This window comes from Ahaetulla prasina, chromosome 13, assembly GCF_028640845.1.
Source record: "Ahaetulla prasina isolate Xishuangbanna chromosome 13, ASM2864084v1, whole genome shotgun sequence".
Classification (NCBI taxonomy): domain Eukaryota; kingdom Metazoa; phylum Chordata; class Lepidosauria; order Squamata; family Colubridae; genus Ahaetulla; species Ahaetulla prasina.
Window position 1 is genome coordinate 22,626,348 of NC_080551.1, and position 25,459 is coordinate 22,651,806.

The 25,459-nt window shown below is 41.5% G+C and overlaps 1 protein-coding gene across 1 annotated transcript in view; it reads left to right on the plus strand.

Moving 5' to 3' along the window:
• The first annotated feature begins 9,696 nt into the window (after nt 1–9,696).
• The window catches only part of SEMA7A (semaphorin 7A (John Milton Hagen blood group)), a 45,117-nt gene continuing 29,354 nt past the window's right edge, over nt 9,697–25,459 (plus strand). The window contains exon 1 of the mRNA XM_058155851.1: nt 9,697–10,608. Within this exon, the coding sequence (XP_058011834.1) occupies nt 10,464–10,608 (145 nt within the window). The 5' untranslated portion in view covers nt 9,697–10,463. The remainder of the gene's footprint in view (nt 10,609–25,459) is intronic.

Below are 25,459 nucleotides of genomic sequence, written 5' to 3' on the forward strand. Positions count from 1 at the left end.
CCTTTCTCGTAGATGGGAGGGGAACCCAGATGGACTGGAATGGAATGCTTTTACAGGTAGTCCTCGCTTAACGACCAGCCACGTAGCGAATTAATTTATAACGGGCTCTCCACCCTCCAAAGATAACTTATGAATTGGTTCTGCATCATTCCAAAGTCCCATGATAGCAATTTATGATATTTGTTTGCTGGTTTCTCCTGTTTTTTTGGCTTAGCGATGGAAATTTGGGTCGTAAGTCAGGGCTCTCCGATCTTAGCAACTTTAAGATTTGTGGACATCAACTCCCAGAATTCCTCAGCCAGCCAGCCAGCCAAGGTCTATCTATAATTCTAAATGCTTTTTTTAAAGGGAACATAAAGAACACAACCTTTCCAGTATGTTTAAGAAGCCTGGTTTGCATTTCCCCCCCCCGCCCCCCAATATTCTTGGGTTAAAGGCAAACTCGAGGGATCCTTGGTGCTCTTTGAGCTTGGTGGTTTTCTTGCAGTCATTTCATGACCCAAGCCAGGCAACAGCACTGATGATGTTCCCTAGTTGGGTCCTGAAACGTCTTCAAGAAAACAATCAAGCTCTGAAAAGCACTAAAGACCCCATAGTTCTCTTTCTTCACTCCACAAGCTGCGCTCCCTTCTAGCACTGATGATGTTCCCTAGCTGGGTCCTTAAAAGTCTTCAAGAAAACTATCAAGCTCTGAAAAGCACTAAAGACCCCATAGTTCTCCTCTTCCTTCACTCCACCAGCTGCGCTCCCTTCTAGCTGTTACCTAGCTAGGTAATAAAACATCTGCAGGTAAAACAACCAAGCTCAGAGAGCACCTAGGACCCCTCATTTCAATCCCAAATTACAAATATTTTCCTTTATTGAAACTTGCAGTTTTTTTAAAACCCCAGACTAGAGTCTTGGGCTGAGGCCCTCCCCATTTCTAGAAGCCCCCTCCCCAGTGGTGGGATTCAGCCAGTTCGCACCACTTCGGGAGAACGGGTCGTTAACTTTCTGAGCAGCTTGGTGAACTGGTTGTTGGAAGAAATCATTAGGGCAGAGAACCGGTTGTTAAATTATTTGAATCCCACCACTGCCCCTCCCCAACGCTTCACAAGTGATGGAAGACCTCCAAGCAGGCTCCCCTTTACCAATGATGGACACCCACTCCCTGAGTCCTTCGGGAGAAGGGCGGTATAGAAATTTAATAAATACTAATACTAATACTAATACTAACTTCCAAAAGTGAAAGGTGTGAACCCACCATATTCACTCCCCTCCCCGAGTGGCTTTTCCATGGCTGACTTCAGATCGACGGAAAGACCTTTTTTTTTTCAGAATGAGTTTTGCAAACACCCCAAAATGTTCCTTGCCCCCGTTGGTTTCTCGGCTGAAATTCACGAAAATGGGAACCGCAGCCCCAGCCCTCCTACCAGCAGTGGAAGAAAAAAATAAGAAACGTGACAAAATACGGAACCGTATTTGGCGGTGCGGTTGCTGCTAGTTTAGTTCGCACCTCTGCCCACGAGAACCGTTTGCCCTCCAGAGGTGCAATGGACTGGTTGACTGTTTCTCACTTCAGGTGTGCACTGGAAATTCAATTTAAAAAAAAACCAAAACCACAGATTTCCTGCCTTCAAATTCTTTCCGGTTAACTCTTCTGTTGCCGTTGAGTGTTTTTTCTCTATTTCTTGGCCATCTTCTGCCATTTCCAGTCGTCTTAACGCAGCCAAGGTTGGGGGAAAATTGCTCTAGTGCTGGGGTCTCCAACCTTGGCAACTTTAAGCCTGGCAGACTTCAACTCCCAGAATTCCCCAGCCAGCCTGGGATTGGAGGCTGGGGGATTCTAGGAATTGGAAGTTTACAAAGTTGGCAACTTGAAGCTTTGTGGATTTCAACTCCCAGAATTCCCTAGCCAGTCTGGGTTTGGAGGCTGGGGAATTCTGGGAGTTGAAAGTCCACAAAGCTTAAAAGTGTGCCAAGGTTGTGAAACACTAATCTAGCATCTTAAGTCTATAACTGAAAGCCCACCTTCTCATTTATGTCTTCCTGTGGTATTTATTACACGCTGGAATTCTTCAAGGAATTGCACCTTGCAGAAACTACTAGCTGCATGCCTACCTATCCAAAGACAATTATTAGATTCCTTCCAGGCTTCAGGAAACGACCTGTTTCAGACGCCATTAAACCGGAATGTTGGTTGATGGGTTTGAAATCCTTCTGGCTTTTCTCTGGCTCAATAAATTTTATATCGCCACCCTGAATTCTCAAATTTTCCCCGGCAATGTGGGTTTACCCAAGCAACACCAGATAGTTAATAAATGTGTTTATTCCTACATTCCCCATTAAAATGCGCTTTTAGTTTTCTCTCGGAGCGTTTAAGAACGGCAAACTCTTCTTTACTTTTCCCCCAAATCTCCCGTTTCTAGCATTTAGTCCTTCTCATTTTCAGCTTGAATTCCATGCCTCAAAACTTGATTTTCCTTGCAGTTCATTCACAATGAAGTCATATTTTCTCCCAACAGCCAGCAAGGCCAAAATCAATAGTAATTCATATAAATGGAAATAGCACCCTCCGATGACATTTATTTTACAAGGGGACACTGAATAGTCTCATTCCTGTAAATGCTCATGATCTCACTGCAGGGGGATAAATAGCAAATTCAGCTTAAAATAGCCGCAGAGAAGACCTCCGGGTTAAGCAGCAACCGCTATCCAGTTGGACAAGAATGTTGCCCCTCCGATTCTAAATTTTAACTTTTTTTTTCTCAATTTGCAAGAACAGGCACGAGGGGGCCCAAGCTAATACGGCTAACCATATAAGCCGGGTTCACATTTTGGAAATGTGAACGCTGAGCATTGCCAGAGGATAATTTTAAGGGTTGTTTCCTCCGGGAAGTAGGGTTGGTGGATCTTAAGATGAGGCTGTAGCCACCTCTAAAATCTGACCTGAAGCCAGGGCTGGAGAACCTGTGATCTCCAGAAGGTTGGACTTCCAAACCTATCATCCCTGGCTGTTGGCCTAACATGGGGCTAAAGAGTTCTGCAGCAGCTGAAGGAAGACAGAGGGTCATGTTAGGTATTAGAGAAGTGATTCTCAACCTTGGCCCCTTTAAGATGTCTGGACTTCAACTCCCAGAATTCTGTCAATAGTTTGACAGTGTTGAGGGAATTACTTGTTGAGCAGAGTGATGGCGTTTGGGAAAAAACTGTTCTTGTGTCTAGTTGTTCTGGTGTGTAATGCTCTATAGCATCGTTTTGAGGGTAGGAGTTGACACAATTTATGCCCAGGATGTGAGGGGTCTGTAAATATTTTCACAGCCCTCTTTTTGACTCATGCAGTATACAGGTTCTCAATGGAAGGCAGGTTTGTAGTAATTGTTTTTTCTGCAGTTCTAATGATCCTCTGAAGTCTGTGTCTCTCTTGTTGGGTTGCAGAGCCAAACCAGATAGTTATAGAGGTGCAGAAGAAAAGTTAAAAAGGAACATCCATACTGAATTTGATGCTGTTCTCGTCTGTTATACTTATCTTGCGTCTGTTTGATCGTTTGTAACCTTCAGTTGGGAGACAGCATAGGGCAACAATTTTGAGATCAAAGAACCACTGGCTAGATAAAAGGGAAATAGCCACAACACTTGGGGAAATAGTCCACCTAAGAACCTCCTGCTCAGACAAGACAGAATGGCCTCCATTTCCATCAGAAGATAAGCAGGACACTTGAAACCAACCCTAATTAGAGAATAGTTTTGGGTTCATCTAATCTAGTGAAGAAAAGGACACGATAGCAGCGTTCCAATATTTGAGGGGCTGCCACAAAGAAGAGGGAGTCAACCTATCATCCAAAACACCAGAAGGCAAGACAAGAAACAGTGGACGGAAACTACTCAAGGACAGAAGCAACCTAGAAATAAGGAGGAATTTCCTGACAGTGAGAACAACGAATCCGTGGAATGACTTGTCTTCAGAAGTTGTGGGTCCTCCACCACTGGAGGTTTTTAAGAAGAGACTGGCCTGCTATTTATCTGAAATGGTTTTTAGGGTCTCCTGCTTGAGCAGGGGGGGTTGGACTAGATGAACTGTTAGGTCCCTCCCAGCTCTGTTATTCTTTATTCCTGAAGCTTTCAAAGCAAGTCCTTTTGCTTGTCCTTCTGAACAAGGTGAATATTATAAAGAATTTTGGAATTTTTGAGAACGAATTTGAACCTGTGTCCGCTGAGCTTTTCCCTACCTGAAGAGCTGGATTGATTTTCAATCTTTTTGGGCCAGAAGGGTTGAGTTGGTTATTCCCACAGATAAGTCCTCACCCCCATTGTCCATTCCATTCCCAAACTGGGTGTATTTTCCGTCAAAAAAATGGGCTGGAAGATTTATGGGAAGTCACGTCAAATGCAGATGGTGATGGGTGGTAATAATTTGAGTTTCTGTGGGGGAAATAACTTCAATCACACCATTCATCCCTGAACCCAATGGCATTACCAACGCATTCTTGTATCCCAGAAAATTATATCCTGCCGTTTGACCAAAGTGGACAGGGCAGTCAGATTCAAGGGGAAAAACACACACACACAATAATCAGGATGTATTCCTTGAATACATCCTGACACAGTGGCTCAGGGGCTAAGACAGCTGAGCTTGTCGATCGAAAGGTCGGCAGCTCGGCAGTTCGAATCCCTAGTGCCGCGTAACGGGGTGAGCTCCCGTTACTTGTCCCAGCTTCTGCCAACCTAACAGTTTCGAAAGCACATAAAACATGCAAGTAGAAAAAATAGGGACCACCTTTGGTGGGAAGGGAACAGCGTTCCGTGCGCCTTTGGCGTTGAGTCATGCCGGCCATATGACCACGGAGACGTCTTGGGACAGCGTTTGCTCTTTGGCTTTGAAATGGAGATGAGCACCGCCCCCTAGAGTCGGGAACGACTAGCACGACTAGTTTCAAACTGCTCATCAAACAAAATAATTTCCGTGAGAATTCAGTGTCCAGTTGGATTTGAAATAAATTAACATCTATAGCTACAGATTATTATAAATTATGATGACCAGCTGGATAAAGGGTCATAAATACCATTGTGATAATCAGCTGGGCAACTCATCAAAATTATGATAGTCATCTGGGTAAATTATAAATATGATAATCTGCTATAGGTCATAAATCAGTTGCATGACTTCTGCATGAAATGCAGCCTTTTACAGAATTAAGAATACACTCCTTGGGTTTGTCAAGTAAATCAATTCTGTGGCCTGACTAGAAGCCAGAATAGAAATAAGAAATAGGAGGAATATGAGCACAGACTAGAATAAAAGCAATAACTAGAGAGGAAAGATTAGAGGTTGAAAGATGGCAGTACTATGTAAACTCAAATAATATTGTGATTGGCATTAAAATGGAACATTGAAATATTGAATTACTTTAAAACAAACATGTATATTAATGCTAGGATTTCATAAGTTTGATTAACGTTAATTAATTAATTAATTAATTAATTAGGGGCCGTAATAGCTCAGGCTGTTAGAAGCCTGTTATTAGAACACAGCAGCCTGCAATTACTGCAGGTTCTAGTCCCACCAGGCCCAAGGTTGACTCAGCCTTCCATCCTTTATAAGGTAGGTAAAATGAGGACCCAGATTGTTGAGGGGGCAATAAGTTGACTTTGTAAATATACAAATAGAATGAGACTATTGCCTTATACACTGTAAGCCGCCCTGAGTCTTCGGAGAAGGCGGGATATAAATGTAAATTAAAAAAAAAATGTAACAAATATTATCAATATTATTATTGCCATTTGTCCCAAAATGAACGATACCCAGATGCTGCACTGTTCATGTTTTGATGTTGATGTATATTCTAAACATAAAAATCAAAAAAAGGAAAAAAGAGAAAACCAATCCTTAGATTCTCCTTTTATTTTGCACAGCTCAAAGTGGCGTGCCGAGTGCTCCCCCACACTTCCTATTTTCACCATCACAACAGCCCTTCGAGGTGGGTCAAAATTTGGCCTAAAGTTTCCCAGCTGGCTTCAGTGCTTAAGGAAAAGCTGGAACTTGGAATCCTCCTGTTTTCTAGGCCAAGCCTTGAATGGCTACACTAACCTGCGTCTTTTTAAAACTGTTTTTCCAACCTGATCTAGCTCCGTCAGATGGAAAACAGTGGCTGAGTTGCTTTAGAGTAATTCCACCTCATTTCAGGGGAAAAAAAGGAGCAGAAACAGGCTGTTTTGAGTCCTGAACCTGTTTTGTTCAGGGAGCCACCAATAATCAGATTGTGAGAATCTGGTTCATTCCTGCTTCTGCTTTGTTCTCTCTTTACCCTGGATTTCCCCCTGATATCCTGCTCCCCACCTGTTTTCAGTAATCACACGGCTTACAGCCTGCTTATAGTAATCACAACAGCCGTCTGTCATTCATCACAAGGTCAGAGTTTCCAAGAGTTTGCTCGGAATGATGGAAAATCTGACATTATTCGTTGCAGCCTCAAAATGCGACGATCAGCAAAGAGACTGAGCGTGGAATGGAATGGCCTCTCTCACAAGCCTTCTTCTTGCAAGCCAACTAACTAACTAACTAACTAACTAACTAACTAACTAACTAACTAACTAACTAATATCTGGGGATCAGCTAGCCATCAAGGTTAGGTGATCAAGGTCAATTCAGAGAAGAACAGAAAAGATGATTAAGGGACTGGAGGCTAAAAACACACGAAGGACGGTTGCAGGAATTGGATTTGTCTAGTAGTCTAATGAAGAGAAGGGCTAGGGGCAGTGGTGGGATTCAGCCAGTTCGCACCACTTCGGGAGAACCGGTTGTTAACTTTCTGAGCAGTTTGGCGAACTGGTTGTTGGAAGAAAACATTAGGGCAGAGAACCGGTTGTTAAATTACTTGAATCCCGCCATTGGCTAGGGGTGACATGATGGCAATGTACCAATATTTGAGGGGCTGCCACAAGGAAGAGTCGGGGGAGTCAACTTATTCTCCAAAGCACCTGAAGACAAGACAAGATTAGGTTAGCCATGGAAATTCTGGTCCCAATTGTGTTCGTAAATTGAGGACAGTATCATTCATAGATAGATAGATAGATAGATAGATAGATAGATAGATAGATAGATGATAGATAGATAGATAGATAATAGAACAGTTAGATAGATAATAGAACATGATAAATAGATAGATAGATAGATAGATAGATAGATAGATAGATAGATAGATAGATAAATAAATAGATATAGACACAGACAGACAGATTTCTTGTGTGTCCAATCACACTTGGCCAATAAAAAATTCTATTCTATTCTATTCTATTCATCATCTGCCTGCCTATCTATCTATCATTTAACAACACCATAATATATCTGGGCAACTGAATGGGGCTAGCATTAATAGCCGGATGCCATTCCTGTCGCCAATGTGGAGTTACATTCAGCAGATATATTTTCTCATTGTGCCCAGAGAGAGAAATATCTGCCTCTACTTAGGATCAAACTCACAGCCTTCTGATTGTGAGGCGAGAGCTCCACCTCTAGGCCATTGCACCACTCATCAGTCCGTTTGCCTGCCTGCCTGTCTGCCTGTCTGTCTCTCTCCCTCACCTACCCACTGATAGCTAGTGTCTTAAGAATACCTATGTAATATAGCTAGAGAGATAGATCGAGTCTATGTCTGGGTCTACCTATCTACCTATCTGCCTGGGCTGTGGAGGTGTGGGAGCATACATTAGAATAGAATAGAATAGAATAGAATAGAATAGAATAGAATAGAATAGAATAGAATAGAATAGAATAGAATAGAATAGAATAGAATAGAATAGAAATACAGAATGGAATGGAATGGAATGGAATGGAATAGAATAGAATAGAATAGAATAGAATAGAATAGAATAGAATAGAAATACAGAATGGAATGGAATGGAATGGAATGGAATAGAATAGAATAGAATAGAATAGAATAGAATAGAATAGAATAGAATAGAATAGAATAGAAATACAGAATGGAATGGAATGGAATGGAATAGAATAGAATAGAATAGAATAGAATAGAATAGAATAGAATAGAATAGAATAGAATAGAATATGGAATAAAGTAGAGTAGAATAGAAGATAGAAAACAGAATAGAATAGAATAGAATAGAATAGAATAGAATAGAATAGAATAGAATAGAATAGAATAGAATAGAATAGAATAGAATAGAATAGAATAGAATAGAATAGAATGGAATAGAATGGAATGGAATGGAATGGAATGGAATAGAATAGAATAGAATAGAATAGAATAGAATAGAATAGAATAGAATAGAATAGAATAGAATAGAAACTAGAATAGAATAGAATAGAATAGAATAGAATAGAATAGAATAGAATAGAATAGAAACTAGAATAGAATAGAGAATAGAATAGAATAGAAAATAGAATGGAATGGAATGGAATGGAATAGAATAGAATAGAATAGAATAGAATAGAATAGAATAGAAATACAGAATGGAATAGAATAGAATAGAATAGAATAGAATAGAATAGAATAGAATAGAATAGAATAGAATAGAATAGAATAGAATAGAATAGAATAGAAATACAGAATGGAATGGAATGGAATGGAATGGAATAGAATAGAATAGAATAGAATAGAATAGAATAGAATACAATAGAATAGAATAGAATAGAATAGAATAGAATGAATAGAATAGAATAGAATGGAATAGAATAGAATAGAATAGAATACAGAATAGAATAGAATAGAATAGAATAGAATAGAATAGAATAGAATAGAAATACAGAATGGAATGGAATGGAATGGAATAGAATAGAATAGAATAGAATAGAATAGAATAGAAATACAGAATGGAATGGAATGGAATGGAATAGAATAGAATAGAATAGAATAGAATAGAATAGAATAGAATAGAATAGAATAGAAATACAGAATGGAATGGAATGGAATGGAATAGAATAGAATAGAATAGAATAGAATAGAATAGAATAGAATAGAATAGAATAGAATAGAATATGGAATAAAGTAGAGTAGAATAGAAGATAGAAAACAGAATAGAATAGAAAAGAATAGAAATACAGAATGGAATGGAATGGAATAGAATAGAGAATAGAATAGTGTAGCATAGGGTAGAGTAGAACAGAACAGAACAGAATAGAATTTTTTTAATTGGCCAAGTGTGATTGGACACACAAGGAATTTGTCTTGGTGCATATGCTCTCAGTGTACATAAAAGAAAAGATACCTTCATCAAGAATCACAAGGTATAACACTTAATGATAGTCATAGGGAACAAATAAGCAATCAGGAAACAATCAATATGCTTTCTGACTTTTTGACTTCTGGCAGAACCGAAGAAGCTTCTGGGATGAGAGGCGAAGCATTTTCATGGAAAACGCCCATGAAAGTCCAGTTGCCTTTTGGAAAAGCACTTTGGGGATAACCATTCTCTGAATGACCCAAAGGTGCCTTTTTTTTCCCCAGGAGGAAACTGGACTGTCTTGGTTTTTTTTTCCTCTTTGAAAATATTTCGCTTCTCATCCAAGAAGCTTCTTCAGTTCTGCCAGAACTTCTCATCCAAGAAGCAAAACGACTTCAAAGAAAAAAACAAACCAGAAAGTCCAGTTGCCTCCTGAAAAAAGCATCTTTATTTTATTTATTTATTTATTTAATCAAATTTTTATGCCGCCCTATCTCCCGAAGGACTCAGGGTGGTTTACAGCCCGATAAAAATACAAATATAATACAAGATAAAACACTAATTAAAAAACTTATTTAAATAGGCCAAAATTTAAAAATTACAATTAAAATGATAAAACCCCATTAAATTTAAGATTAAAATTCTAGTCCAGTCCTGCACAAATAAATAGATGTGTTTTAAGCTCGCGGCGGAAGGTTCGAAGGTCAGGAAGTTGACGAAATCCCGGGAGGAGTTCATTCCAGAGGGACAACCATGACCTGGAGGATCTCTACAGATTGTACTTTTAGCTGTACAATTTGGGATGAACACCCTTGGAATGGGAGTAGGAATGGATTTCCAGAGGGGAAAAAAATTGCAGACTACAGGAACCAGAAGCCCCACTCAGGTAATCCTGAGGACATATAGATAAACCTCCAAGGGCTTCAAGACCTTCAGAAAGGAGGCAAAGGACCAGCTGTTTGCCAGGAAGAGAAATCCTTCCCTTCCCCACCATCATCCAGTCAGAGCTGAAGAAGCTCCTTGGATGAGAAGCGAAACGTCTTCAAAAGAAAAACAAACAAACCAACCGACCAAGGAAGTCCAGCTGCCTCCAGAAAAAGGGGGAAAAAGGCACCTTTGGGCCAGTTCTGACAATCTGGAAGACTTTTGACGCTTTTCTGCTTCTCTATATAGACAGGCAACCCAGAAGAGCCAACCTCTGCCCCGCCCACGCGGGGGCTTGGCCAGCTCTTATAGCTTCTGTCAGTTTCACTCCGGTTCCCAAAGCGAAGTTCGAGACGAGACCCCCGAAGTTAGAGACGCTCAGCATGAACCCGCCACCGGAGCGCCGCCGCGCCGCCTCGCCTGCCCGCCGCCCGCTGGGGCTGCTGCTGCTGTTGGGGCTGCTGCCGCTGCTGCGCTGCGCCGCCTTCCCTCGCACCGCCAGTCCCCGCATCCTGACAGTTGCGCTGGGTAAGCCGGGGCGCTCGGGGTGGGCTGGGGGTGGGGGTGGGCTGGGGCCAGGAGGCGGAGGGTGTTGGGGGGGGGGCGCCGACCCTTCCTGCACCTGTTCGGTTCGGGAGGTGGACTTTGGGGTGGGTGGGGGGGTGGGTGGGTTTGGGGGGCGGGAGATCCAACACATGATGGGAAGAGAGAGAGAGAGAGAGAGAGAGAGAGAGAGAGAGGATAGACAAGAAAGAGAAAGAAAGATAGGAAAGGAGGGAAGAAGATAAGGAGGGAGGGAAGGAGAGAGGGAAATAGGAAAGAAGGGAAGGAAAGAAGGAGGGAAGGAAGGAAAGAAAGAACATAGGAAAGAAGGGATGGAGAAGGAGGGAAAGAAAGAAAGATAGGAAAGGAGGGAAGAAGATAAGGAGGGAGGGAAGGAAGGAGAGAGGGAAACAGGAAAGAAGGGAAGGAAAGAAAGAAAGAAGGAGGGAAGGAAGGAAAGAAAGAACATAGGAAAGAAGGGATGGAGAAGGAGGGAAAGAAAGAAAGATAGGAAAGAAGGGAAGAAGATAAGGAGGGAGGGAAGGAAGGAGAGAGGGAAACAGGAAAGAAGGTAGGAAAGAAAGAAGGAGGGAAGGAAGGAAAGAACATAGGAAAGAAGGGATGGAGAAGGAGGGAAAGAAAGAAAGATAGGAAAGGAGGGAAGAAGATAGGAAAGGAGGAAAGGAGGGAGGGAAAGAGGGAGGGAGGCAGGAAGGAAGGAAGGAAGGAAGGAAAGAAAGGAAAGAAAGAACATAGGAAAGAAGGAAGGGAGAAGGAGGGAAAGAAAGAAAGATAGGAAAGAAGGGAAGAAGATAAGGAGGGAGGGAAGGAGGGAGAGAGGGAAACAGGAAAGAAGGGAAGGAAAGAAGGAAGGAAGGAAAGAACATAGGAAAGAAGGGATGGAGAAGGAGGGAAAGAAAGAAAGATAGGAAAGGAGGGAAGAAGATAGGAAAGGAGGGAGGGAAAGAGGGAGGGAGGCAGGAAGGAAGGAAGGAAATAAAGAAAGAAGAAGGAAAGAAGGGAGGGAGAGGAAGGAAGAAAAGAGAAAGAAAGAAAGAAAGAAATGCTATGGCTTTGGCGCCTTCTTTGCTTCCCTACCAGAGAAGACCCAAACTCCATCCTTCAAAGGCATCCTTTAAGGTTAGGAAGAAAGAGGCAGAAATGGGGGCCCATCATCCTGAACCTAACTTGGAGATGGGACCAGGTTAAAAACAAAGCAACCTGTGAGATCCTTGGTGGGGGTGAGGGGAGACGGACTTTCTGAGCTTGGCCTTTTGCTTGCGGACGTCTTGTGCCCAAACTAGGCAACATGATCAGTGCGAGTTGGCTTTGCCCTCATTCGAAGACGCACGTGCTCGCTGCCCTGCTTGCGTTGACTCGCCTGGTTATCGCAATGATAAACTTTCTCTGCAGCATCTCTATTTGTAACAACCTTGTTTCGATGGTAGGAACAGGAACCCCCCCACCCAAACAAACCACTTACCTCTCCAGCTCGGAAGCTGGCAAATGTGAGGAGACATCCAGGGGAGGGGTGTGTGTGTTTCTAAGGGATGTGCTGGGAAATGAGAGAACGAGAAAGGATTTTAGAAGACGCGTCCATCTTTCTAAAACCCTTCATCGTTCTCTCATTTCAGCCCAGAGAGATTTGCATGCTTTTCCATACTCTCTGTAATAGGTCACCAAGGGAGGTCCATGCATGGATTTCTTTAGTGACAGGTTCATATTCTTCTCATCCTTCCGAGGTCGGTAAAATGAGGACCCCTATTGTTGGGGGCAAGAGGCTGACCCTGTAAACCGCTTACAGTGGGCTGTAAAACACTGTAAAACGGTATATAAGTGCTATTCCTTCCTTCCTTCCTTCCTTCCTTCCTTCCTTCCTTCCTTCCTTCCTTCCTTCCTTCCTTCCTTTCCAGTGGTTAGAATGCAGTATTGCGGGATAACTGTGCCCACAGTAAGGAGTTCAATCCTGACCGGCTCAAGGTTGACTTCCATCCTTCTGAGGTCAGTAAAATGAGGACCCAAATTGTTGGGGGCAAATATGATGACCCTATAAACTGCTTAGGACTGTAAAAGCCCTGTAAAGCAGTATAGAAGTCTAAATGCTATTGCTAGTGCTATCCTTCCTATTACCTATCTCCTCCCACTTGTTGCTTATATCTTTACGATTTATATTGTTTTATTTAGTTTCTTAGTACGATTTGATTGCTTATTTAGTATCCTATGACTATCACTAAGTGTTGTATCTTATGATTCTTGATGAATGTTATTTTTTTTTAATGTACACCGAGAGCATATACACCAAAGACAAATTCCTTGTATGTCCAGTCACACTTGGCCGATACAAAATTCTATTCTATTCTATATTCTGGTTGAACTTTTTCTCATCCGTGGCCTTCTAGGATTGTGGGATGTCAGGTAGATGGCGAGGTTTATTTGGTGGGCCTGTTTTAGACTCACCTATAGCTTTACTTTTTAAGAGGTCAAAATAATATCTTCTTTAAGGTGCTCTTTATAAGTTCAGCAAAGTCTTGCTGTTGACGTGAGATTTATAGCCGGGCCAAAATGTTCCATGAATGTACCTAAGAGTATTGATCATTATTTTTTGTGGATGCATTCTCTTTCTATTATATTTTTTGTGGTTGCACAAGGTTGCCAAAAGGTATTTTATCCATCCCTGGTTACTTCCATTAACTTGGCCACTGGCAGTTCAATTGCCGGGGAGAATATTTTAATGTTTTCCTAAAATGTTTGTGGTTGGGTGTATTTCCACAATGCGTTAAGGAGGCAAACTTTCTCTCACTCATCTTGCTTCCAAGATTCTACCTTCAGTAGGAGGCATACATAGGGATCTGTATAGCTGTCAGTTCCAATAGATATTATTTATTCGCACTTTGCCCTAAAGAAATCAAGGATGACCAATCAGAATAGAGCTGGAAGGGTCCTTGGAGGTCTTCTAGTCCAACCCCTTGCTCAAGCAGGAGATCCCAGACCTATATCATTTCAGACAAGTGGCTGTCCAGTCTCTTCTTAAAGACTTTAAATTTCCAACACTGGAAATTTTTAGGAAGAGGTTGGATAACCATTTGTCTGAAGTGGTGTAGGATTTTCTGCCTGGGCAGGGGGTTTGACTAGAAGACCTCCAAGGTCCCTTCCAACTCTGTTATTCTATTCTATTCTATTCTATTCTATTCTATTCTATTCTATTCTATTCTATTCTATTCTATTCTATTCTATTCCTCCAGTGATGGAGCACCTACAACATCCGAAGGCAAGCTATTCCAACACTGGTTAATTGTCCTCACTATTAGGAAGTTTCACCTTAATTCCAGATTGCTTCTCTCTTTGATCAGTTTCCATCCATTGTTTCTTGTCCTGCCTTCAGATTCTTTGGAAAATAGGTTGACCCCCTCTTCTTTGTGGCAGCCCCTCAAATACTGGAAGACTGCTATCATGTCCCCTCCGCTTAGTCCCTCTTTTCTCTAGACTAGCCAAACCCAATTCCTGCAACTGTTCTTCATATGTTTTAGTCTCCAGGCCTTTAATCCTCTTTGTTGCTCTTCTCTGAAGTCTTCCTAGAGTCTCAACATTTTTTTTACATCGTGGCGACCAAAACTGAATGCAGTATTCCAAGCGTGGCCTTACCAAGGCCTTATAAAGTAGTATTAACACTTCACGTGATCTTGATTCTATCCCTCTGTTGGATGTGGCTTTAAATCCTCTTTGGGAGGGAAATCGACACCCCCCCCCCCGCATTCAGCCAATCGGGTCAGAGTGTCATAAGAGAGAAGGGCTGAATATCAAGGCATTGATATTCAATGGTAGACTGCTCCTGAAGCTGGAAGTTTTGGATGTCTTGTGCAGGAGCCCTTACTTTAACCTAGGGTTTTTTCTTTTGTCATTCTTGGGGAGGGGGAGTCTCTGATCCAGAGCCCTTCTGGATCTGGAGGAGAATTGCAACAGTGAGAGTTAGTGTTGTATATTTCTCTAACTCTAGCACTTATTTGTCACGTCTAATCTCTGTTGGAGGTGTTATGTCAGATCAAGCCGCCAAGCCCAGATGGGAATGACATAATAAAGACACAGCCTGATTCCCAAGGAGGGATTGCGAGGTCTCCAAAGGATTTCCGTGCCAGCGGAATCAACGTTGCTTACCAAGAGAGGATTATGATCTTATTTCTTAGCATGGCAACCTTCTGTAGCTTCTGCTCTCTGATCTCAGGGGCTGAATGCCCAGCATAAACAGCCTCGGAAACGTTGATTAAATCTCATTAAAGTCCATTTTACAGGGATCCCTCTGCCCACGGCTAGAGAAGCGGTTCTTGGATCTGCAATCCGCAGGATTTAGATAGGAATAGGGAAAGCTATTATAGAGAGAAAGACCTGGATAGAAGTGTGCAAGAACTGGCTAAACAAGGGCTGAAATTTTCTTTAAGTCCTGGGGAACATCCCAGGTAGACATCTCCTATAAGAAGGAGGAGTTGGCACAGCACAATCAGTCCTGCAAGATTCTGTTATTATATGACAATATGATGATGATTGTAAGCCGCCTAGAGTTGCCTCCAGATGGGATGGGGTGGGGGGGCATTTAAATTGAATGGAAGAATGAATAAATAAAATAAACTGGAGCCTTTCTCGGTTATCGTAGTTTTAGTCTTCCGTGGAGGTCCTGGACAAAAGTTGATTTCCTTGGAGACGTGGTGACATCAGTGTCATCTCTTCTCCAAGGGGTGGACTTCAACTCCCAGAATTCCCCAGCCAGCAGGAGGCTTAAAATCCACCCCTCTTAAAAATGTGCCAAGATTAAAAAATATTGGATTACACAGACCAGAGAATGAAACAAGTATGAGAAGGAAACTCAAAAGAACAATGTCTTGGTTTTATTTCATGTATGATGAGTCAGAAAGACTTTTTCTTTCTTTCTTTCTTTCTTTCTTTCTTTCTTTCTTTCTTTCTCTCTCTCTCTCTCTCTTTCTTTCTCTTTCTTTCTCTCTTTGTTTTCCTTCCTTCCTTCCTTCCTTCCTTCCTTCCTTCCTTCCTTCCTTCCTTCCTTCCTTCCTTCCTCTCTTCTTTCTCTCTTTCTCTCTCTCTTCCTTTCTCTCCTTCCTTCTTTCCTTCCTTCCTTCCTTCCTTCCTTCCTTCCTTCCTTCCTTTTTCCTTCTTTCGTTCCTCTCTCTTTCTCACTCTTTCTCTCTCTTTTCCTTCCTTCCTTCCTTTCTCTTTATTTCTCTCTTTTTCTCTCTCCTTCCTTCCTTCCTCTCTTTCTTTCTCTCTTTCTCTCTCTCTTCCTTTCTCTCCTTCCTTCTTTCCTTCCTTCCTTCCTTCCTTCCTTCCTTTTTCCTTCTTTCCTTCCTCTCTCTTTCTTTCTCTCACTCTTTCTCTCTCTCTCTCTCTTTCTTTCTCTCTCTTTTTCCTTCCTTCCTTCCTTCTTTCTCTTTCTTTTCTCTTTTTCTCTCTCTCTCTCTCCCTTCCTTCCTTCCTCTCTCTTTCTTTCTCTCTTCCTTTCTCTCCTTCCTTCCTTCCTTCCTTCCTTCCTTCCTTCCTTTTCTTTCTTTCTCTTTCTTTTCTCTCTCTTTCTCTCTCTCTCTTTCTTTCTTTGTCACTACATCCATACATCAATAAAGTACCACTCCTATGATCCTGGCCTACCTCCAAGTGCTGCCCAAATCCCAAACTAACATAACAAATCTGAAATAAGGACTCTTAAAAGGACCAGGCCATGCTAGCAGAAACCTGCTTTGCAGGGAAGCATTGTGGTGGGAATTCATGTAGGTAAAGAATATTTGCTCTCCTTTCAACATACGTCTGTCTTCTTCCTGCTCCCAAATTTAGTAATTTTGTACTAAAGCTCTTCTTGGGTTTTTTCTTTTTTTTCTTTTTTTGTTGTTGCATGCAAGTTGAACAGCCCTAATCTGATTTCCTTCCTTTATTACATTGCACAGATAAATGTGTACATGGTACAATAAGGAACAGGTCAAGATTTGCCTGAAATATTTCTGAGAAACGTAGTAAAATGTTTTCCGGCTGAGGTTAGTCAAGAGGCAGAAAAATTACAGTTCCACATTGAACTGCACCTTCATAACTGTCTGGTTCGGTTCTGCAACCCAACAAGAGAGACACAGACTTCAGAGGATAATTAGAACTGCAGAAAAAACAATGGCTACCAACCTGCCTTCTATTGAGGACCTGTATACTGCACAAGTCAAAAAGAGGGCTGTGAAAATATCTACTGACCCCTCGCATCCTGGACATAAATTGTTTCAGCTCCTACCCTCAAAATAACGCTATAGAGCACTGCACATCAGAACAACTAGACACAAGAACAGTTTTTTCCCAAATGCCATCACTCTGCTAAACAACTAATTCCCACAACACTGTAAAACTATTCACTAAATCTGCATTACTATTACTATTAATCTTCTCATCCTTCCTGTCACCCATCTCCTTCCACTTATGACTGTATGACTGTAACCTTGTTGCTGGTATCCTTACAATTTATATAGACTGTTTCCTAATATGATTTGATTGCTTATTTGTACCTTAGGACTATAATTAAGTGTTGTACCTTATGATTCTTGACGAAGGCATCTTTTCTTTTTATGTACACTGAGAGCCTATGCACCAAGACAAGTTCCTTGTGTGTTCAATCACACTTGGCCAATAAAGAATTCTAATTCTAATTCTAATTCTAATTCTAATTCTAAACAATTTAACATGTTGGCATCATTCCACAAATTCCCACAAGTCATCACAGGAGGCCATTGGCTCGTAGTATATTTTAAGACTCACGGCAACTCCCTTAACAAACGTCTCACCAAACGACATAAATGTTGGGCTCGTTTTGATCATACGTCTTCCTGCATTGGGTTCTCACAAGTGTCTTCAAACTAGTGTCTTTGCACACCACAATTTGGAAACTTAATCTCCCTGTGCCACCTGGGCTCCAGAGCCACCTGTGCCACCTTTTTGATCCCCAGAGCTCCTTGGGAAATTGTGTCCCAGAAGTGTAGCACCAATTCCTGGTTCTTTGAGAGAAACCTAGGGGTGGGCTGCCAGGGGGTTCGCAAGGGTTTGGGAGAACCTTTAGCTAAGATGCTGTGGAGTTTGGAGAACCCCCAAATCCCACTCCTGGCTGTCCTCGCCCTGCCCCACCCACCCCTCCCATCCCCTCCCCTCCCAGGAGTCCCCATGCAGCCCATTTTGGGATGCAGGTAAGTGCAGGGTGCACACGGAGGCTCGGGGAGAGTGAAAAACGGACCTACTGGAAGTTTGGAAGTACTCGAGGAAAGCCTCCGGTGCCCAGGGAGGGCAAAAATGCCCTCCCCCCACCTTGGCGCAGAAGGTCAACTAGGCCACGCCTGCCATGGCCACGCCCACCCAGCAACCGGGCAGAGAACCCCTTGCCTAAAATTTTTGAAGCCCATTCCCGGAGAAACCACCTATGAAAGTGGTAGCCGTAGCCTTCAAACTGGCTTTGCGGTAGACTTGGAAAACAAGTAGGAAAATAAACAGGTTCACAACAAAAGTTTGTCTCTCTTGGTTTTAGTTTCTGAGCCCAGAGAGTCAACATACTAATTATCTTTACCAAATTGTTCCTCTTTTGGGTCTTGCAACACCGAGTGGAAATGAATGTTTCTCAAGCGATTGAAGTTGGATGCAAAGTAATAGTTATTTCAGATCTCGGGGTTTGGAAAGGCTGCCTGGTCCCCAGAATTACTACAGAGTTGCTCATATTTTACGTCCTCAAGGCTGCCTGGAGACCAGCTTGGATCAGACGCAACCTTTGGGTTGACTTTATGGTATGATCCCAGGAATGCTGGCTTATAAATCCTGGTTTGTGGTGTGGTGTGTTCTGTACACCTACTAAGACTGGCTTATTCAAGGGCCTCTGTGGCTCAGACTGCTAATGCAGTCTGTTATTAACAGCAGCTGCCTGCAATTACTGCAGGTTCTAGTCCTACCAGGCCCAAGGTTGACTCAGCCTTCCATCCTTTATAAGGTAGGTAAAATGAGGACCCAGATTGTTGTGGGGGGCAATAAGTTGACTTTGTATGTAAATATACAAATAGAATGAAGACTATTGCTAACATAGTGTAAGCCGCCCTGAGTCTTCGGAGAAGGGCGGGATATAAATGCAAATAATAATTAAAAAAAAACCTGAGAAGTGGACCATAATTCCTCACATAGTGTAAGTCAGAGGTGGGTTTCAGCAAGTTCTGACCAGTTCTGGAGAACCGGTAGCAAAAATTTTGAGTAGTTCGGAGAAGCGGTAGTAAAAATTCTGACTGGCCCCGTCCCCCCATCTCTTCTCTGCCTCCCAAGTCCCAGCTGATTGGGAGGAAATGGGGATTTTGCAGTAACCTTCTCCTGGATTGGGGAGGGAATGGAGATTTTACAGTATTCTTCTCCTGCCACACCCACCAAGCCACACCCACCGAACCGGTAGTAAAAAATGTTGAAACCCATCACTGGCGTAGGTTGATTAGATTACTAATTCATAATCATTCATGATAAATTAGATCACTTATTCATGATGTGGCTTAATCTTAGATATGAACTCCACCCAGCCTTTTCTAGTCAGAATTGGGATTCCTGGCTGGCTTAGCAGATGACAGAAAGCCGAGACTGGCTTAATCACAGCATGCAGTATCAATCTTGATTGAGTATTTCAAACCTTGAACCAAGATGCCTTATGAAGAAAGAATGAATTGCCAACCCCCACCCAGCATTCCTGCTGGGGAGTTCTGGGAATTGAAGTCCACCCATTCTGGGAGTTGATGTCCCAATTTTGCGAGTTGCAGTCCACCCATTTTCGAGTGGCTCGAGAGCTTGAGAAACGTGGAGGACGACGCAACCACAATCATCTGCCAGGTTGTGGGTGTTTCTGGGTCAAAAGCTAACTGGGATTTCACGTATTACCCGCCTGACTGGTTTGCAGGAATCTAGCACTTCCTCCATCTTTCTACCTTTTCTCTTACTTCGTTATCCTCCTGATCGTCTGTCTTATCTGAAAATCTGAGGAGACCAAGGCTCATGCCATGTTATCTTTATGTCTCAAAGTTTAAATTATGTTCTATTTCAACTTTCTTCTCAAAGGGTAAAGGAGATTATCCCAAAGTCAACGTGGCCATCTCTCTAAACCTTTCCAACCCATGTTTATTTTGCAGTTTAGCACATAGCCTTGATCTTCTGCTATTTCTGTACCGAAAGAGCTTTTGGAGAGGGGAGGGGGAGTGAAAATGCATAATTTACTGAATTTAAGGGTAAGTGAGTGAACAGCTACCATGCCACAAAGTCTTTCTTAATGATTGGTTCTAGAATTCTATATATTTTTTTCGATTCGTCTCCAGTTGTTGCCCTGTGCCCACTTTTGAAGAAGTGGTAGATAAAGCAAAAGCGAACACACAAGGTTTAAAAGTCCAAATTAATCTTGACATGGCAAAGATAGTTCTTCTTCGACATGATCTTAACTGTTGGAGATAATCTCATCTTCTGTAGGAATGTTTATTGGATGTAACTTTACAAGGGTCAGCCAATAACTTAACATGTTGTGGTTTGCCAAGTTGAACTGTTACACAATTTGTACCTCCAGGGGAATGCTTGACTAAGATAAAGGTGTAAACGAAAACTGGGCGTGTGTGAACACTATTTCTCACACAGTTAAAGAACCTGATCCCAGATACAGCCGTGTCTGATAGAAAGTAACTTGTTCAGTTCAGTGTTTCTTAACTTTAAAGTGCGTGGACTTCAAATCTCAGAATGTCCCAGCCAGCATGCTTTAAGACAGGGGTCTCCAACCTCGGCAACTTTAAGTCTGGAGGACTTCAACTCCAAGCAAAGCTGGCTGGGGCATTCTGGGAGTTGAAGTCCTTCAGGCTTAAAGTGGCCAAGGTTGGAGACCCCTGCTTTAAGATATGTTGACTTCAACTTCCAGCATGGCTCGCTGGGGAATTCTGGGAGTTGAAGTCTACACACCTTGAAGTTATCAGTGTTGAGAAATGCTTCCGTAGATGCCATGGACAGGAGACACTCCTATAATCCTGTTCCAGGAGGGTCATGAAGTCCCAACTCCTGAAGAACACCAGATCAGAGGGAATTCTGCTAAAATGCATCTTATTTCCCCTATCTGAATTTGAAGAAAAGAGATGCCTGGAAAAAGTTATAAAAAAGGGCTTGCTGAAGTTCTAGAAGAAGATGAAACTGAAAAATGGGAAGAAATCTTGCAAATGGTCTTCCAAAATTTGCATTTCTCTAACTTGGTATAACTCAGGCTTTCACACAGAAGTTAAGAGTGCCCTATGAGCACTGTAGATACAACATAGATCTATTTACGTAGATAAATATATTTGGCATCTTGGCAGGAAACAAAAAACAGAAACTACAACTATATACATATACAACATATTAATAATTCCTCTTTCCTGCTGAAGCAACTTTGGTTCAAGCCTTTTATGATCACGATTTTTCTTTTGTGCTGCATTTCCTCGTATAACAATAGTGCTATTTCCTGATGCAGCAGGAAATAAATAGAATTGTCATGTTTCCCCTGCATACATGCATACGTTCATGCGTGTGTAAGAGAGAGAGAGAGAAAGAATGACTCATAATAATGCAATGAGTTGTGTTTGCGGAGGGAATCTTTTTGAGTGAGTTTGCCCAATTACTAATTCTGATCTATAAATACTTTCCCCTCCAAACTCATGGTATTTATTAGAGTTTTAAATCACCCAAGAACCGGTTTTTGGACAAATTGCAGAGTGTAATTGAGTTGAGGACCAGTTCCTGCAACCGTTCTTCATATGTTTTAGGGGACTGGAGGCTAAAACATATGAAGAACGGTTGCAGGAACTGGGTATGTCTAGTTTAATAAAAAGGACTAGGGGAGACAGGATAGCAGTGTTCCAATATCTCAGGGGTTGCCACAAAGAAGAAGGAGTCGGGCTGTTCTCCAAAGCACCTGAGGATAGAACAAGAAGCAATGGGTGGAAACTGATCAAGGAAAGAAGCAACTTAGAACTAAGGAGAAATTTCCTGACAGTCAGAACAATCAATAAGTGGAACAACTTGCCTGCAGAAGTTGTGAATGCTCCAACACTGGAAATTTTTAAGAAAATGTTGGATAACCATCTGACTGAGATGGTGTAGGGTTTCCTGCCTGGGCAAGGGGTTGGACTAGAAGGCCTCCAAGGTCCCTTCCAACTCTGTTGTTATATTATATTATATATATGCAAGGACTGAGCTCCACTGACTCCCCCCTACACACACATACACACAACAACAAAACCACCACCACCACTTGGTAAGCAATTTCAAGCTTGGAGAATTTGCAGACTTTGACAAAGTTCTCCTTTCAGACCTGATGCAAACTCAGCAGCATGGGGTGTTGGCCAAAATTTTCCTCTAGCTTAGATCTGACCACCAGATTTCTAGAAAGAGCTGGGCGCTTAAGGCCACAGCAACCTTAACCTTGAATGAAAGGCTGTTTTGCGAGTAATTCAAACCCACATGACTACTCCCACGTAGGGCAGGAGATATGGCGAAACCCTTCACCAGCCCTACGATCTACCGTATTTTCTAGGTTAAGAGTATGGAGAAGAATTATCTATGTTCAGAAGAAGAAATGTGTGTGTGTGAGATACACACACGCCAAATTATGACTAAACAGCAAAGAGTCGGTTGATCACCATGACTAATGTTGATTGGACATAGTTGACTTCTGGTTGGCAAGATAGCTGAGCACTTGGAACATCTCCAGATGTCCATGATAATGTTGGTTTTCTAGGAAACCGTCCGGACTTGATAAGTTTGCTTCCTAGACCTTGTTCCATTTCCTAATTTATTTATTGATCTGTTCAGTTTCTGTACCAACCAAGTGATTCTGGGTGGTTTAAAGTTCTAAAATTATAAAACCATTAGAAAAACCACATTAAAAATATAAAAACACCTCCCCCCCAAAAGGAATATCAGAAATGCAGGCTCCTGATCAAGTCCTGGTTGATGTAGAGTTTTTTTTTGAAAAGCTTGTTTGTTCCAGCATTTGTGGGTGGCTTGCCACAAGCAATGTTTCTAAGATGCTAAGCCAGTAGCGTTGCTCCTGTTTACTGCTGTATCATGCCAAGAAAATTGCGCAGAGATATCCATGAAAAGAAGTTGAGTTTGACTCAAGATAGCCTGTATTTGTTAAAAATTTCCTTCCTTGATTAGTCAATTTCCTTTAGTTCTTTCTCAAAATACAATATTTCCATTTTGAGTTAAATAGTGTTCATTGCTGTTGATAAGACAGGATGCTGAAGTCTTTCTCCATTCCCAAAGTCCCACGGACCAATTTTCTCTCTTGTTTCTATTCTTTATGACCGCTGCTGGCCTTCTGTGCAATAGCCTTCTTCACCCTCTACGCTAACCATGGTTTGCTTAGCTGTTTTGTTAGAACAACCCAGGCTGGTGAACACATTTTATTAAGCCAGGGGGCTGCAAACTTGGCTCTTTTAAGACTTGTGGACTTCAACTCCCAGAGTTCCTCAGCCAGCAAAGCTTTTTATTGTACAAGCTTTGCTGGCTGAGGAACTCTGGGAGTTGAAGTCCACAAGTCTTAAAAGAGCCAAGTTTGCAGACCCCTGTATTAAGCCATAGCATCACTTGCTTTATATCTTAGGACAGGGCCAATCTTGGCAACTTTAAGACCTGGGGACTTCAACTCAGCTTCCCAGAGTTGAAATCCACAAGTCTTAAAGTTGCCAAGGTTGGAGACCCCTGTCTTAGGATAGAAGAGCCTGACCATCATGGTTTGCAAACTGTGACTCATGGCTTAAGTTGTAATTCAGCATTCTGAGAGTAAGCTAAGCAACGGTATCTTCGTATGGCTGAATCATTTTAATCCAGACGCTGCCTAATTTCAAGTTCATTTCGTATGATTTATGGATCTGACCAATGAAAACATTGATGGACCATGTCATTTTTACTCAGAATATGCTGGTAATATTTTGGCTGTAGATATTTTTTTTTTTTAAGAAAATCATGCCCCAGCAACATTTAACACCCTTTTATGAGGCACAAACATTTCTCAAAGGATAAAAGATATTCTGTTCTCTTCTTTGTTCTTGTTCTTATCTTGTTCCAAATGTTGCCTTTAAAAGGAAATAATTTTTTTCTGTTCAAAGTGAAACAAGAATGTTTCCAAAGTTTGTGGCTAACAAAGCAACCTTTAATGCCTGAAGATTGTTGTGTTCCTTATTTTATAATAAAATTTGGAAAACACATTTCTTCTTTCGGTTTGGAAGCCTTTTTTCCTAGCCTGTCTCTTGGGAAACAGGTCATAGGGTAGTTAAATGTTTTTTTTTAAAAAAAGAAAAATATATTTCATTTCAGTTTAGCTGAAGATAACCTCAAGAACCTTTCATCCTTGATCCGAATGAACTAATTATTGTACAAATAGTTTCTCTTATGTAACTGCATCTTGGCAGTGGTGTAACTGACACATGATGCTAAATGTTCGGTTGAGCTAAGGTTTGGGGCATTGTGCAAACACACAAATGAGCTAAAGTCAATAACTAGATTGAACAGAATTGGGTGTCTGTGCACATTGGAAAGCATTGCAGTGTATTTCATGAGTTTTCCCAAGTCATAGCCTACTTCAATTTGAAGAAAATTTAAATCTTGCACGGAAAATCTTGCATCTGTATAATATAGTAGATTATAGTGGCTAGACATGTAGACTAACTTTGTAAGGAGAAAAGTATTTATTGAGTGCTAGTGAGTGTCTCACTGTAGTGCCTGAGGAAGTATGTGTTGAACTTCCTGATCAGCCCTAGTTTAGAAATGCCATAGCGGCAGCAATCTTACTATTTGCAAATAAGTGTGTAAATATAGTGTTTACACAGAAGATTGTGGCTGCCTTATAGTTCATACCACAGTATCCTTGGGAATTGAAGAGCATCAGAACATGAGAAACTATTTCTGAAGGTGTTTAGCAATTCTCAGAGCCACTTGTTGACTTTCTCCCTCAATAAATACTTTTCTCCTTACAAAGTTAGTCTACATGTCTAGCCAGCGGTGTGGTCTTGACCACATATTTTAATTTTAGATCTGTGTGCTGTGTCAGCTTTGCAATACCATGTTGCTGATGGAACCTCCAGACATCTTAGCTGAATTGGAAAAAGTCTTACAAGTCTTGAACCTGAATCTGGGGTCCAAGAAAGAATTGTAGGAAAAAAGATAATGAATGCTGCTGCTATGAGATTTTTTTTTTTTTTAAGATTATAATTTTTACATAAATACAGTATTTTTTTTACCAGAAATACAGACATATGAAAGAAAATAATAGGAAAAATAGGGAAGGGAAAGCTGTAGCAAAGTGGAGAAAAAGAACGAAAAGGCATTTTGACTCCCTTCGGTGCAGTAAAAATAATATAATAACATCAAGCCTCAATTTTTTACTTTTATATAATAGTCTATTATAGTCTAATAGTCTATTATACTTTTATAATATATAAAACTTGCCATTTCTATGACAACAAAGTCACCGAATCGGTAAAACCCAAAATCAACCTTTCACTTTTTTTCTACCTCAAGCACAAAGTCCAGAAACGGTTTCCAAGTGGAAACAAAAATGATTGTGTTTTATTTCTTTAATAAGGCTGCCCTGAGTTTTGCCAGAAAAGGGAAGATACAAATCGATTTCCAAAAGCAATGATGGATAATAAGACAACTTGGAAATCCCGCTCTCAGAGGATCCCAAAATAATGCTCGCTTGTTGAAATTTCTAATGCCTGACAGGTCCTACTTGGGCATCTCGTGGGCTTCCAGAAGACCTTTGTAGGAGACAAGATGCTGGATTAGGTGG